Source organism: Pimephales promelas, chromosome 17, assembly GCF_988280905.1.
Source record: "Pimephales promelas chromosome 17, fPimPro1.hap1.1, whole genome shotgun sequence".
Taxonomy (NCBI): domain Eukaryota; kingdom Metazoa; phylum Chordata; class Actinopteri; order Cypriniformes; family Leuciscidae; genus Pimephales; species Pimephales promelas.
The window spans coordinates 6,172,981-6,188,971 of NC_142785.1; the positions used below are offsets into that span (position 1 = coordinate 6,172,981).

General features: G+C 36.5%; 2 protein-coding genes across 3 annotated transcripts; one reads left to right on the forward strand and one right to left on the reverse strand.

Annotated features, from left to right (window-relative positions):
* Positions 1 to 665: 665 nt before the first annotated feature.
* Positions 666 to 2,725, forward strand: phf5a (PHD finger protein 5A). Its single transcript, XM_039685333.2, has 4 exons — positions 666 to 820; positions 1,279 to 1,302; positions 2,167 to 2,333; positions 2,554 to 2,725. Exons 1-4 carry the CDS (start codon positions 769 to 771, stop codon positions 2,641 to 2,643), a joined length of 333 nt encoding a protein of 110 aa, XP_039541267.1. The 5' UTR covers positions 666 to 768; the 3' UTR covers positions 2,644 to 2,725.
* Positions 2,726 to 7,849: 5,124 nt separating this feature from the next.
* Positions 7,850 to 13,535, reverse strand: tefa (TEF transcription factor, PAR bZIP family member a). Of its 2 annotated transcripts, none has more exons than XM_039685390.2 (5): positions 13,290 to 13,535; positions 10,341 to 10,709; positions 9,947 to 10,155; positions 8,608 to 8,819; positions 7,850 to 8,447 (listed from the first exon to the last, which is right to left on the reverse strand). In XM_039685390.2, the coding sequence occupies exons 1-5, from the start codon at positions 13,363 to 13,365 to the stop codon at positions 8,426 to 8,428; spliced, it is 888 nt and encodes a 295-aa protein (XP_039541324.2). In that variant the 5' UTR covers positions 13,366 to 13,535; the 3' UTR covers positions 7,850 to 8,425. The 2 variants fall into 2 exon arrangements, with proteins under 2 accessions (XP_039541324.2, XP_039541323.2); XM_039685389.2 differs by lacking the exon at positions 13,290 to 13,535 and adding an exon at positions 11,570 to 11,889.
* Positions 13,536 to 15,991: the final 2,456 nt, after the last annotated feature.

Sequence of the window (15,991 nt, forward strand, 5' to 3'; positions counted from 1 at the left end):
GATATATTTACCAACATTACAATACACAAACATTTATTTTAAAATATTAAAATATATAAAGCCAAACACATTTGTTTAGATAACAGTTTACAGTAAGATTTCACTAAACATTTAGTAATACATTTTTAAAGAAATTGTTGTATCTGAAAATAATATTTTAGGAACCATGAACTAACAATGGACAGTTGTCTTTTTATTACCTAACGTTAACAAAAATGAATACATAATATAACAAATGTATTGTTCGTTGTTAGTTAATGTTACTTAAAGTTAACCAGAGACTATTAAATAAGGACTAAAAAGGACTTTGAGTTAACTTAATAGAAGTAGACCTTAATTTTCCAATTCTTGATTATATTAATTCAAAAGTATTCTACATGTTGTTTTTTTATGTACAAAATTAACATCATCCTTGAATTGTTTTTTTTTTGTTTTGTTTTGTTTTTTTTTAAACGCAGAATTCCTGTTTTCACGGACTTTTTTCCAGATTAATTGAGAATGGAATTTTACTAAATGTTCCTTGTTAAGATAGGTTTCTTTTCACTTTTAAACACCTATCTGGTATGTATTTGATTATTTAGTACACATTTGGTCAAATATGTGTTTGCCTTTGAATAAAAAAAAATCTCGTCATGTTGCATTGTGTCCAGTAGGTGGCAGTAAGTTGCTGCTCAGCCTTCAGTCCGAACAATCCGAAGAAGGAAGTTCGAAGCTCATCGTTGCATCGCCGCTAGTATCTAGCTAGCTGGCTACGTTCGTTCTTTTATAATGGCAAAACATCACCCAGATTTGATTTTTTGCCGAAAACAGGCTGGAGTTGGTAAGGCTATATATTTATTAGACCTAAATTTTATTAAAAGCTTTAAATACACGAATTGTTATTTAATATATTTGTTAACTAACACTTGCATAGCTAACAAGGCAATGAATGTTCGCAAGCGGTAATGAATGAATTGTCGTATTAAAATTAAAAAAAGTGGAAGGTGATTAAATTATTTATGTGTATCTCCCTGACTAAGTTAATTTATTAGATTCTAGTGAATGGCTTAACCAGATATTTATTCTGAGAAAAATGTGGTGAAGTATTGTCGCAACAACAGATGCAAAGGTAAAGTCAACGTGACTTGGTCGTTTGTTTAATAGTTGGAACCTGGAGGGCAGTGTTGTCAAATAATATTTTTTATGTACCTTTTTCTGTTTTGTTCATTTGCAGGGTTTCAATTTGATCAAGTATAAAGTACGTTGTATATCTAATTGTATCTTTCCTTTTTTTTGCAGCCATTGGAAGACTGTGTGAAAAATGTAAGTTTAGGACTTTATTGGAAAAAAATTCATTTGTTTGTTTTACAGATCTTTAGTTAAAGAAAAGGTAATCACGTTGTGCTTAAACAAATACTGTTTAACAGTAGAAAAATTTCAACAAGACTTGAGTTACCAACCATGAGCTCCAAGTGATTGCTTACTTATGAAAAAATGATTATTTACCATGTTTATGAGTGGGCAATGTTGACCGTAATCTTATATATGTGATTTTATTCTTAATTTATTGCAAAATGTAATCAAGTATATTTTTCTGGAAATAATGAGGCTATGATATCAAAGTTTTAAATACCTGCAAAATTTCACAATTCTTGATACCAATCAGTTTATCGATTGCCACAGCAGAATAGGCTAACTAATGTAAGTAAAAAAACAAAAGTCCTCAAACAATTATTGGAGACGCCGCGTAAACAGTCAGCATTTCTGGGTAGATTATTTGCAAGTGATAGTCGGTTACTGATTCCAAATTGTATGATAAAATTTGTAGTAAAATAATGTTGTAATGTAACGTAATCCATTGCATTACTCATTCAAAGTAATATAATCTGACTTTTGATTACTTTATATTACTTAAACCCATTTATCTCATTGAATAGGACAATATTGTTCCATATTCATATCAACACATTTTTCTTATTTCATTCTTTTTCAACAACACAAAGTGCATTAAATGTTACATTTATTGAATATTACACATCCTGTTTTCTATTCACATTCTCTTAAAACATAACCTATTGCGTTTACGTGAATGCAGTAAACAGAAAGCCACTTCCGTGTGATCGGGATGGTATTGCTACGATGTTATGCTCTTTAACTCAACTAATGTCTGCTTCTTTTCTTTTTAAGGTGATGGCAAATGTGTTATCTGTGACTCTTATGTCAGGCCTTGCACACTAGTTCGTATCTGTGATGAATGCAACTATGGGTCTTACCAAGGGCGCTGTGTGATCTGTGGAGGTCCTGGAGTTTCTGATGCCTACTACTGCAAAGAGTGCACCATCCAGGAGAAAGATGTGAGTAAATCTGCCTGATCATTCTTTCAATGACTGATGCGAAATCTCTTTTGCTCAGTATCAAGGGATGTGTAACCATATTTTCCTTCATTCAGTATTTGGGTAACTGCTCCTCATATTGAATTTTCAAATGTAATTATGATGCATTAGGTTTTGGATGCATGCTTTTTATTGTATTACTGGAAGTTTCTGAAGAACTGTCTGTTTCACTGTTTTTCAGAGAGACGGCTGCCCCAAGATCGTGAACCTCGGAAGCTCGAAGACTGACCTTTTCTATGAGAGAAAAAAATATGGCTTCAAGAAGAGGTGAAGAAACGGGGATTTAGTTTGTCGCAGTTGTGCAAGAGTTTTCCATTTTGTTGATACAATAAAACGTTTTGGTTTTTTTTTAATGTCATGGTTTTGATTATTCTGTTCTGTTTGATTTGATTTTATGCCATTGTAGGGGAATTCACAGTTAGAGACCCAAGGACCAGATATGATTAATGAAGATCATGAGTCAGAAATGCAATTAATTGAAGAAAATTAAGAATAATTTGCATTTTCATCAGCAGAAGTCAGCTTCCACACTCAGCAAGGAGTTCGTGGCATCCCTGCGTACACACTCATTACAGCAGCAATTCTAATCACACAATCACTACGCTATGACGTCAGGTTGAATGATTCTTATTGGTTAAGGCACAGATAAACTTTCAATATTTCTATTAAGGACACCAATCTGGGTTTCTAGGCTCCAGTTTGTCTGTCAGATAGTCAGTCCTCACGTCGTGCCAGCTGTTCACCTCGTGAACGTCAGGTCTTGTACAAAAGAGTAGCAGAAATGCACGCACAGATACATAGCTTCTTCAAGGTTGGAGTTGGCCGAGCTCTTGCTCTGATCAGGAAACTGGCCCAAAACATTGTAAGTTGTACTTTCTCACAGTTAGAGGTTCAGACAAAATTCCTCATTCTCTAGTGATTGAAGATGAAAAAATGTTTTAACTAAGAATTGGTTAAGTAGGAGAAGGGCTTGAGTGACCCTGGTGACCTTGACTGTCATGGTCAGCTAGAAGAGTAAATGTATGTTTACATTGTTGGGTGCTTAAAGGAGTAGTTGACTTTTAAAAAAAACTTTTGCTGATAATTTACTCACCCTCATGTCATCCAAGATGTCCATGTCTTTCTTTCTTCAGTCGAAAAGAAATTAAGGTTTTTGATGAAAACATTCAAGGATTTTTCTCCATATAATGGACTTCAATGGGAACCAAACGGTTCAAGGTCCAAAGACAGTTTCACTACAAACTGTTCAAAGGGCTTTAAACGATTCCAGATGATGAATAAGGGTCTTATCAAGCGAAACAATCACTCAATGATCAAATCTCAAAGCTCAAATGCTTGCCTTGCTCTGTTCTGTGATGCGGGTTCGTGACTCTCCTGTTCGAACTTGTTTATCGAAATGAACAAATCTTTTCCGGAGTCGATTTGGTTCGTTGAATGAACCAAATGACACGAAAAAAGATTTGTAATATATAATTTACGAATAAATTTAATCATAATTTACCTGTGTTCAAAACACTGCTCTCAAATCATCAACAAAGTGATCAAAATGCTGTACACTATCAAGCAGTCAGTAAACAATACACCAAACAATTTAAAACACATTGTTCAAAACAAATCTCAAACAAACTTCATATTTTTTCATTTTTACAGTCCACAGCAGTGCTCTGTACTACAGTATACGATACTCAAACAGACACAAATGAAAGGAGTAAACATGTGATCAATGTGCTTCTTGTCTTTGGCCTGGATCAAGCCAGAGCACTTCGTCGACATCACAAGCAATATTGTCCCTTGCCCCCGACCCCCCCCCCCCCCCCCCATCCTCCTCCTCCTCCTCCTCTTCTTCCTCCTCTTCTTCTTCTTCCTTCTCCTGTTCCTCTTTCTTGCCCTCCTCCTCGTCGCCCACTTCGCATACGCCCTTGTCCTCTCACATTGTTTCTTCTATCCATTCTCAGACTTTCTCCTTTCCACCTTCAACAACCTCTCAGTTCAGTTTGCTCTCTGAACTGGCTTATATTGATTGTCACATCATTTGAAACAGGTTGAATCAGTTTTGAGTGGTTGTGTTCAATCAAATGACATGTGTTCTCTATTTGTATTTGGTTGTTGCCACTTGTGTTTACCAGTATGGATGACATATGCATTAGAGTGCAGAATGTGTTCAGAGTTTTGCTGAAAAGTCTAAGTGAGGTCTGCAAATTGTGTTTTACCATGTGAAATTGTTTACAGTATTGACAACAGACTCCACAATTAGCTAAATGAGTTCAGGCAACTGAGAACTTTGTTCAGCCAATGGATTTTAGTGTTTTAGCAATTGAGAAAAACTGTAAATTTTACGTGGTGTGTGGGGTACTTTTTATTCTTTTGTGCATCAAACCCATCTAGTGTGTTTGCTGCCAAAAAGCTCTTTTTTAGTTTCATCTGACCACAGAACCCTGTGCCGTTTGAAGATCCACTCTTGTCTGACCACTGAACATGCTGGAGTTTGTTCTTGGATGAGCGAGGAGCATTTTTCTTAAAACCCTCTCAAACAACATGTGGGGATGCAGGGGTTGTTTGATTTTTTTTAAATAGGCTTTCTGACCCCCAAGACTCGACTAATCTCTGCAATTCTCCATCTGTGATCCTTGAAGAGTCTTTGGCCACTCAAACTTTCATCCTCACCGTCCATTAAGAAAATATAGACACTCGTCCTCTTCCTGGCAGAATCATAACATCTTTAGTTGAATAAAACTTCTTAATTATTGCCCTGATGGTCAAAATGGGAATTTTTCAACTCTTTAGCTATTTTCTTACATCCACTTTCTATTTTGTGAAGTTCATCAATCTTTTGATGCACATCAGAACCATGTTCTTTGGTTTTACTCATTGTGATGGATGATTGAGGGAATTTGGCCTTTGTGCTTCCTCATATCTAAACTCATGTGAAACAAGAAGTCATGGATGGACAATTTCATGTTCCTAGTCACAATGGTGTACTAAAAAATGTAAATATTAATGGGAATATACTTCATAGACATTTTATTCATAAAAAATTCTAGAGGTATGAATAATTGTGGTCGTGTTTTGGAGAAAAATATTTATTTTATAATGTGATTTCTCCCCCATTTTCAATTCTTTTACTTCACAGGAAGGCTAGATTTTTGCCAATTTTTTTTAACGAAAGATCAGAAGGATAAATTATGCAAATTCATGTTTTACAGCCATTTTTTTTATCATATTTACCAGGGCTTTGATTAATTCTGGGCACAACTGTATATATAATTGCACAGCTCCCTTTGTCAATGATCTAGCACCCAATATCGTGAGAAACCACCAAACAGGTATACCCTTACAACCCTAAGTGTAACACTTAATCGTGTTTTTTTTTTTGTCTTTCTTTAAACATGATCAGTATTAACATTCAATATTAATCAACTATTACATTCATATTTATTGATGATATGTATATAGAGTATTTTCAAATTGTACTTTTTTTCCAGTTAAATATGTACTGGAGAAAAAAATACATTTTGGGATTGTATGGGCTTGTTCTGTATGGACATTTATTTATTTTATTTGGGCATGTCTTTTTTTTAAGTCTAAAAGGTTCCTTGTTAGGCGTTGAGAGTTGTTATTCAGTGAATGTTAGATATTCTTGACTGAAATGTGACCGCTCCACGAAAAAACCCCAGATTAAAATGCATCACACTGCCTTTTTTAGCCCCACCCACTTTGTGTTATACAACCCTTTTTTTTTTTTTTTTGGTGTGTCTGTTACACAACACTCTACCATCTGTAATTTGAGATTCAGCTATAGTCATAATTCAATGCGCTGCTAAATATTGTTAAAATGACATGTAGGTAAGACACGTTTTGAGTTCTTTAATAATATGTACAACACGAAACAGACAAGACACAAAGAAAACATTTACAAGTCAAAAAAATGTTTAAAAGACTTACAAAGAAATTTCTTTCCTCAAAAACACAAAGACCAATAACAATTAGAAAACCATTCAAATCTGACAAAATAAAGATTTGTTACTGCAACAAAGTTGGCATCTCACATATGCAACCGAGTTCTTTTCTAGTTGATTAGAAGAAATGCTTAATGACAGGCAGTCACTATTCCTTTCAGAACAGCCATTAAGCCTCATTTTATTTTATTGTTGTTCCTCGTTTCACACTCATCAGAAAGGAAGCTCAAGGAGAAATGACAAACCGTAAACATTAAAGAGTGTCTACAGACCACAGATATGAGAAAGTTTAAACACCCGATTGAAATGGAGTCACATAAGCTACAGAAAATGTTATCTTCAGCGTTTTTGATCAAAGTTAACTTTGGTCAGGATTACATTACACATCAGATTCCCTTTCCACAAATCATGAAAAACGACAGAGGTGGTCACACGTAATGCAAAATTAAACTTGGTAATAAACATCTGCCTAATTTCCACTTCACAACAATAAGCGAGAGCAAAAGATATTGCCCGCATATGAAACCGTTATCTCCATTTTCTTTCCCTGGTGATATTATGGATGCTTCTCAATTGGAAGGCTGCATATCCCGGCTGTCGTGCGTTTTTTCTTATTCGCGATTCGTAGGCTGTGAATTGTCAAAACACGATTCAAACTGCTTGCTATGGATTCAGAAAACCGAACCCAATCTGATTTTTTTTATTACGGTCGAGGCTGTGAGGTCGTATTTGTATTTTAACGTACGAACATTTTGGACGCGAATTTCAGACTCAGTGTGCAAAGGCCTTTAGAAGGCAGCCGTCGTTTCGCGTCCTTCATTCAGCTCAGTTTGAAGGATGCATCAAGTTTATACTACAGGTCCTCTAATTACCCACAATCCGTTTTTACAAATGAATTGTGTAAACATGAACATGTGACATAGCCAAGCGCATTTACTAGGAAGAACGCAACCCTAAATGTTTCAGAGAGAAAGAGTTGCACAAAATATGTACCTGAAAAAGTAGGACAGCAGAGAGCAGGGGGCTGATGCCCTTTCAAGAGGTTTGAGTTTGGTTTCTGATTTGTAATTTTAGCGTGCTTTACAGGCACTCCGCTGAAGACACTTGTGGATCCTTGTTGACTGAGCTAAGAACGGTTCACACTGCGAAGCCATTTTCTGGAAAACATTTGAAGTTATCTAAAAAAATATACATCATATGATACATATGGAAAAAAAACCTTACTATATCAGCACTTCATTTGTTTTGCTGAGTTCCAAACAGAAACAAGATCCGTCACATGTGCAGAGGGTTATTTCTGTCCATAAACTGACCTCCATGAGTCCCAGAAAGGGTGAACCAGTAAACAAGGTGTGGTTTAGGAGATCTAACAGTTATAATGAAAGACTCCATCTACTGTAAAATTGTCAAGTTTTGCAGATATACAACAGTGCAGTGCACATATTTCCAGTACGTTTTTTGATGAATTCTAGCACTTGCTGACACACAAACATTTAACAGGGTTTTTGTTTTTTTGAAGCACAAAAACATGATAAATGTACATTACCTGCTTAATGTGTTTTTTTTTTTCTCAGTTACTTGTAAATACATACTTTTGAAGTGATACATTCTCCCCCTTTTTCAAGAATAGCATTTTAATTCTTTTGCAGATAAAAATGCACATATAGTGGTAAAATGCACCAAATTTGTTAAATGAATTCTTAGAATCAATGTAATTTTTTCAGGGATAAACAAGTATACTAAAGTCAATGCCAGTCATTCTTTATGAATAAAGACCAGTGACTTCCAACGCACATTATTCCTTGAGTTAAAACTACCATAAAACGAGAAAAGGTAGGGGGAAAGACCTTTTCAACAACGCAATGCATTACAAAAAAAAAAGCACCCAAAAGCTCTATTGGAAATATTGGGTATGCTGTTGCACTGAATATAAGATTATTATATTGATAAGAGCGGCTGACAGGATTCATAATCATATGAATATCACTTAGCTTTACAGTCTGAATTATTGATTCACTTATCTTCTGTCTTCTCCTCTTCATTCCATACCATTATTAATTTATTGCCTTTCGACAATGCAACTAAATCAATAATTGTTTAGAGGTCTTCAGCTGGTCCACTTGAAAAAGAAGAGAAAGAGTTGTAAATCACCACATTTGTAACAGTGACCTTCTTCACTTGTAAGAGTTAGTGTTTGTTCATAAGTCGGAGTGCGAGCTATATGAGCAAATGCAATTTGCAAATGATGCAAATTCTCTGTCTGCACAATTGTCTCTTACAGTTGCCCGTATTTGGCTTCATAGCGTGCCACCACGTTCTTGCAGCGCCCGAAGTCCTTGCGTAACTCTGCCACTTCCTGCCGCAACACCGAGTTCTCTCGCTCCAGGAAGGCTGCTCGTACTGTGATCTGATTCTCTTTAAGCCGCCTGGCATCTCGTGAGCGTTTGGCTGCAATATTGTTCTTCTTCCTCCGCTGCCAGTATTTGTCGTCCTGAAATAGACAGTGGACATAAACGTTGTGAAAAATTTCGTGAATGAAGGTGAAATGTTTACAGCAGTTCTTCTAACCCTAATTGATGGCAATTCCTTGAAAGTCTTGCTGGAGGAGACTTTACCGAGTGCTGGACTCTTGCATTGTCAGTGCAAGATCTTGACCTCTAGATGTAAATAAATGCAGTGATGTTATTTCCATCAAGAGGTGCATCCATTTTTGGTGAAGATCTTGTATTGTAAGAGTCCATCACTCTGTAAAGTCTCCTCCAGCACATCCCATAGACTTTCAGTTTCATGTGTGAAAATGATTCTTCATGCTCACTCCCAACCATTGTTTTCACAATTTGAGCCTGATGAATCGTGACATTGTCATCCTGGAGTATGGCCATGATGCGTCTTCCTAGATTGTTGTTTAAGAAATGAAAAGCCACACACTTCATCAGAACTGTTGCCAAACATTTAACATAGGACTGTGAAACGATTAATCGCGATTAATCACATCCAAAATAAAAAAGTTGGTGTTTACATAATATATGAGTGTGTAGTGTGTATAATTATGTTGTTAAATAAATACACACACGTGCATGCATTTACTTTATACAAAATTAATATTCTACATAAATACAAATATTTGATATATTAATAACACATTTTTCTTAAATATATACATGCATATGTGTGTATTTATATATACAAAATAATTATACACACTACACACACATTTATTATGTAAACACCAACTTTTATTTTGGATGCGATTAATCGTTTCACAGCCCTAATTTAACATGCCAGAAACATTATAATCACTGCAATAATGATCCAGGAATAGACCCTCACGCATTTGCCTATTTAAATCCAAACAGCGACTTTTTAAGAAACTCCCTAAAATAATTTTCACCAAATTAATGTTTAGTGTGTAACAGTACAATTAAGTGTTGGCACTCAGGCACAAATACTTGCTTGGCTTTCTTGATCAGAGTTCAAGTGTAATGTTACTCAATATTAAGGTAGTATTTCTGCAATGTTTTTTTTTTGTATAATTGGCATACTCATAGTTTTTATTAATAATATGAATTAGTATTTATTTGTATCCTTTCATTTTAGCTAAGGTTTAAGTGTATTTACCTTCTTCTCCTCGGGCACATATACTTTCTTTGCTTTCTTGATCATAGGCTGAGGCTTCAGCTCCTCCTCGGAGAAGCGATGTTTGCGGGGATTAAACAGTTCTCCTCCGGGTATGCTGGAGAGCACAAGGTCTGTGGGATCCGGCTCGAAGTTGATCTCTACCTCGATATCCTCTGGATCAATAGGCTCTGGTGTCACACGGTCCTCATCTGTGGTGAAAAGTCAATGAGTGAATACCAACAATGAAATGAAATTTAAATATAGTTCTGTTTTATTTCCTCCAGGCATTATTTGTTATTCTAATTGAATGTTTTAACAAGCTGACTCTTAGCTCTGAGCTTTTTTAGTGAATTGTGAGAGAAAGTACATTGTGTTCGGTTCTCCTTCTGCTGACCTGATTTTGTGTCTGTTGAGCTAGAACTGGATGTCGTGAATGTGACCACTTCCTCCTCACATTGATCCAGTTCCATGACTGGCATAAGAGAGATTGCTGGGTCTGTTTCGCTTGTAGAGGTTGTGGTTGGTTTTTCAGTTGTCAGGAGTAAGTTTTCCTTCCCAAGACTCTTTTGCTGACCCTCGTCTTCTGAAGCAGAAATGCCATTCTCCATGAGAAATTCCTCCAGATCCATGTATTCCAGGTGGAAGGTTTCGCCATTATAGGGAATGGTCTTTTCCCAGATGGCAGGCGTTAAGGCGGCTGATGGTCCCATTCCACTGACCCCTCCAGAGTCCACATCCTCAAATAGTTTCTCTTTATCATTATCTGCAATATCAAAATTACCGTATTAAACTAATTATGACAGACAAAATATTTTGTTCCAATCCCAGATATTGCATCAGAAAGACAGGCAATCAAACACATAGAGTCTAAACTGAAAGACAATAAGTATTTAGAAAGGCCAACAAAGGTTCACCTGAGAAAATCTATTTAACAAAAGATGTGACGAGATTTGGCAGATAACTGGAATTTAAGGGGGGGGAATTGTATCAGTGAAACGAAAATTTTGTCATCACTTCCTCACCCCAAAGTTGTTCCAAACCTGTATGTTTCTTTATTTTATTGAACACAAAATAACATATTTTGAAGAATGTTGGCAACCAACAGACAGTTGACGGCACCCACTAACTATGAAAAAAATACAAACATTTTTTCAAAATATTTATTTTGTGTTTAATAGAAGAAAAAATTCATACAGATTTGGAACAACGTTAGGATGAGTAAATTATGAAATTTTTGGGCGCGCTGTCCCTTTAATTTCATATATCGTAGTGCAGTTTGCTTGCAAGATTCAGCATACAAAAACAACATTTTAACATCTACATAATTTGCATGAACATTAAATAGTAATAAAGTGACGAATCGTTATTAAACCAACTGAGATCGGACTCTAAAGAACGATTCATTTAGGAAGTGGACATCACTGGTTCCATCCGGTTTTTATGAGTTGGCAACATTAAGTGCCCCGAACCAAGTTGTAAATAGCACAAAAACACGTTCTATAGTTACATAAAGAGGCAATGATACCTGGTCTGTCGTTGTATGAACATACAAGATGCATTTGACGATAAGAATTCTGCAATGCAGCGACCGCGCGCCCGACAGCTGCAGGCAGAGGCACTTACCGCCATCATCGCCTTCCAGAAGATTCGGTGGAGGAATTTCCATGATTTTCTTTAAAACTACTGGGAAGGCAATCGGAGTATCAGTGCCCGAGTCCATCGTGACCGAAATAGGCTCCGCGTCCATTTTTACCGACGCTTCGGACAGCACGTGAAAATAGCTTAACTTTAAAAAACGACTTCAAATCCCTGGTTTAATTACGAAAAAATATTTAAATTTCTTCAATACTTTGGGTACGAGGGAGAAAAAATTAAATCACCTCGCCAGTCGACACCTTTCAACTCACAGACTCTATCTGTGTTGCCTCGAGTCTCGACCCCATTTTCCAGTTAGCTACAAAAGTGTTTTAATATCCACGCCCCCTCTGCAGAAAAAAAACAACGTTTTTCGATGCGGATAGGTTGGTTGTGGCTCTGCTCTCATGAATAATTAAGTAGACGTGACGACACAGCTAGGTGTCTGTGCGTAAAATGAAGGTTAGTTGTCTTCAAAAGCTACAACGCATTGGTCGGCGGTCAAAACGGTTGTATTTTTCACTAATGACACGAGACCCATCTGGATACAATGACGATATAGAGTATGTGCATTTATGCCACATGCAACTTTAAAATGACACGAGCCATTTACGCTTCTGTAATTAATAGACCAATTTATTCCAAATCAATTAATTTTACAATTGACCTTCAAACATTTACTTATAACAAGTAATAAATGTTAGGGATTAACATAATAAACAAGCTTGGTCATTGCAATTAATAAGCTCATGTCTCGCGGGAACAGACAGGATCTTATCAAGCCTACGGGCACTGGCACATGGCCTCGCACACGTGCACTCATGACACGTTTGTGTGCAAACAGACCAATCGCAAAGCAGAATAGATACAAGAAAAATATCGCATGTCTCACGTGTAGAGTTGGGTTGTAACTTGCCCTTGTGACATGGGAAATACAATTTATGTTATTCGGTCATATGGCATGATCTGTTCTCTTGCATATAATACACTACAAATTAACAGTGATTGCATATTTCTATTATTGCACAGTTAATTGATATCTAAAAAAATCTGTCATATTTAAAATATCTGTCCCACTTTGCATGTCTTAATATATTTGACAAAATCATATCGTTCTGAATATGCCTTCCCCAAGTGAAATAAAAGTTTTTTTTATGTTTGGTTTATATTTATGCAATTAATTGCTACACCAGTAAATGTAATCTACACAGAAACCTTTATAAAAGGCAGTCTACATGCTGCCAAAATGAAATGACTCATTGAATATTCATTGATAACTTGCTAAATAAATAAATAAATAAATATGTAAATTGGAACAGGCCCCAACTGGGGAGAAGGGAAAACTAGGTTAATGCATTTTTGCTATAATATTAATAGTTTAATTGCAGATATCTAGACACTGTTAGTAATGAAATACAGCCAAAAACAGATGTTAGAAAACAATTTCTCAATACACAGTATTTATTTATTAAAGAAAATATTCACGTTCATCAAAAAAAGCTGCATTTCTTGTTAGTGGGATAAAACTGGAAACAGAATCAATCACGTCACATTTTGAATCACTTGATCTAATGCCTAACGTAGTATCTAATGTCACAAGTAACGTTACAATTCTACGGTATGACAATTACAGATTCGGCTTTATAGTGGAAATACAGGTTAATAAGTGTCCCGATGTACATGTATGCTCAATAAGAGAAATTCTTACCACTGTCATCAATCGAAGGGACAGAGAAGGGGTACTCGAGCAAAGATTTGAATATTTCCGGAATTTCTGAAGCCATGCCAAAACAGTAACAGTATCAACACCTGGGGAAAAGGCTGGATGCAGACGCTTAATCAATTAAACAACAGCTTTCAGCAAATCAAACTGTCTCTCGCATTAAGAGTAACTCAACAACACTGAGAATTCAGAAACTTTTTATCGCGGTCACAAGGTCTGTAGTGTCCTCATGTTAACACGAAGTTACTTAACTAGTCACCCGCGTTGTTTTCATAGGGTTGAACGTTTTGACCAATGAATATCGTTTCAGTCTGCCTTTTGATTAATATTCAATACGCACGGTCGCTTATTGGTCATTCAAGCTGTGTGTCTTCAGTCCGTGAGCCAATAGAGATCCAGACAAGTTATCTAAGGCAAAAACATCTGCGTGTCAGTGAGTGTTACGAAAGTGTGTGGGCAAAAATGTCATTTTGAACGGCGCTATCAGTGTCATTCACACTACCAGCGACAGAGAGGCAGACATCATGTATGTCGAGTTAAAAAAAAAATTAGGTCAAAAATAGCTAGTAGACTAAATAGCCATAGACTAGTTATATAAATGCATGAGAGTATTGGATGAAAAAATGCATGTCGTACGGAGCGCAGGTGTGTGGAATGAATATGCATAGCCTAATACTAATATCATCTTTGACCTTTTGACCTTCGTACCAAACAACACAGTTGTAAAAAAAAAAAAAGTTTAAAATAGGCCTAGAATTAGTATTGCTCTTTTACCGTTCCACTAACCGTGCAGATTTATTTGCCATACTTGTTTTGAGTTCCAGTTCCACTTGCTTATCATACTTTTCACTCAATTCACGTGTCTGGCGCAGAGATGTTGAAATCCGGGTCTTTTTTACAGTCTATGGTCTAGATGGAATCGTCACCTCTCACCAGTCACACCACCTTTCACCCAGATTCATATCTCTAGCCTCTTTATGGGTCTGCTTTTACCCCGTTACCGATTGCTCTGATTGGCAGAGACATCATTTTGTGTGTCACAAAGATTTCTGCTTCAGTTGTAGATCAATATATGCAAAGAGTCGATATTTAGGTGTGTTAACTCTTCTTCATAACCTCTGCTTCTAGACAAAATCCTGAATGATGACGATCCATTTTTGTCTTATTATTAGTACTCGGAGTAGATTGTGGCCTTCTGCTTGTCCACATGCCTTTTTCAAACTCGGATTGATCACAGGTTCTCTCCGAGTTTAACATCCGAGGTGTTTCCTGGGTGGGCATGCATCCCAAATTTTTATTGATCTGAATGCCACTTCATTATCACTCTTGATTGTGACATGGTGCCCCATCATGCTGGAGGATCTTGCAGGACATTTTGACATTCTTTATTCATGGCACTGGCAGTGTTTATGGGCAGAATTGTGAGAGAGCCTCCCTCGGATGAAAAAGGAGGCTCACACACGACACAGGACTCAGTAGTAGGGTGAGTGATTGTGATCTGAGGCCGCGGGCGCTTCGGTCTGCGCAAGCACTGGAAGGCGCCAGAAGTGATCTCTCGTGCAGTTGTGAAAAAAAAAATTCAACGTTGTCTGTGGATATATCAAAATCATATTCCATAGCAATTTCCTGTATATTTAAATATGTGTAGATCTTCACAGTGAAGGGTAATGCTTCTTAAATCTCTGTGTAAACAATGAGTGACGAACACGCGTGAGAGATCACTTCCAGACCAAAGCGTCCATGCCCTCAGATCACTTGGCTGTGGTAACAAGAGGTAAAAACAATATAAATACTGTTCGTTTTCTCACACAAAACGCTCGTTTCGTGTCTTAGGCCATCTATGTGTACTTACATTTACGAGTCATTAAATCATGTTTAATTTGGACTTCTCTGTGCATGCTCTTTGAGGTGGTGACCATAGACCTCCATTATATGACCGACAGACAAGAACGGTTTGACCTAAAAATATCAAAATTGAAAATACTTTGGAAACAAAGACACCTACATCTTTTGATGCCCTACTATCAACTTTAACTGGTCGTGTTGTGGCAGGGCCAAAAAAGTGTTTTTGTTTTTTTCACCAATTAACTTTTTGGCAATTATTTAGAATTCATCTGACCACTCTGCACAACAATCTAGAAACAATGTGAATCAACACCACAACATACAGAAGCAGCAAACTTAACTAAATTTATGTCCCTGCCAGTGCCAATACTGTAGAACTGGCGTCAATTTTCCTTCCGTTTCAAGCCACAGATATTTAGATCACCTTAAGAAACAAATAATAATGTGTGAACAAAATGCTAGTTTTGGGCACTTGTGATACATATACAGCGGCTGATCACTAAAAACAACTGGACGTTCTAAAACGCTTAACGTTTATATTCTGGTGGGTTCATCTACTTGCATATTCATCATCAATAAATCATAAATTGAACTGTCTTACTAAGTTATTACTTAGTACAAACCTGGTAAAAATAACTGGTTGGCAAAGGAGGAAAGCCTTGTTTTGCCCTCCAGCTACATATACCAATGTGACACCACATGAAACCTATGAATTAGGGAAAATGGACATCAGATTGGACAAAATATATGTAATGCAGCATGAGTAATCAATTGTTTTAAATCCATTCCATTCCCACGCATATACTGTAACTTTTAAATGCATTTCCTAAAAAACATTTTGT

What these genes read in the sequence shown, in the direction of transcription:
- phf5a (XM_039685333.2), top strand. Translation starts at nt 769, where the DNA reads ATGGCAAAACATCACCCAGATTTGATTTTTTGCCGAAAACAGGCTGGA. An exon ending in TGGAAGACTGTGTGAAAAAT is followed by an intron (nt 1,303 to 2,166) that starts GTAAGTTTAGGA and finishes TTTCTTTTTAAG; the next exon opens with GTGATGGCAAATGTGTTATC. An exon ending in GCACCATCCAGGAGAAAGAT is followed by an intron (nt 2,334 to 2,553) that starts GTGAGTAAATCT and finishes ACTGTTTTTCAG; the next exon opens with AGAGACGGCTGCCCCAAGAT.
- tefa (XM_039685389.2), bottom strand. Translation starts at nt 11,693, where the DNA reads ATGGACGCGGAGCCTATTTCGGTCACGATGGACTCGGGCACTGATACT. An exon ending in CTCAACAGACACAAAATCAG is followed by an intron (nt 10,156 to 10,340) that starts GTCAGCAGAAGG and finishes TTTTCACCACAG; the next exon opens with ATGAGGACCGTGTGACACCA. An exon ending in ATGTGCCCGAGGAGAAGAAG is followed by an intron (nt 8,820 to 9,946) that starts GTAAATACACTT and finishes TGTCTATTTCAG; the next exon opens with GACGACAAATACTGGCAGCG.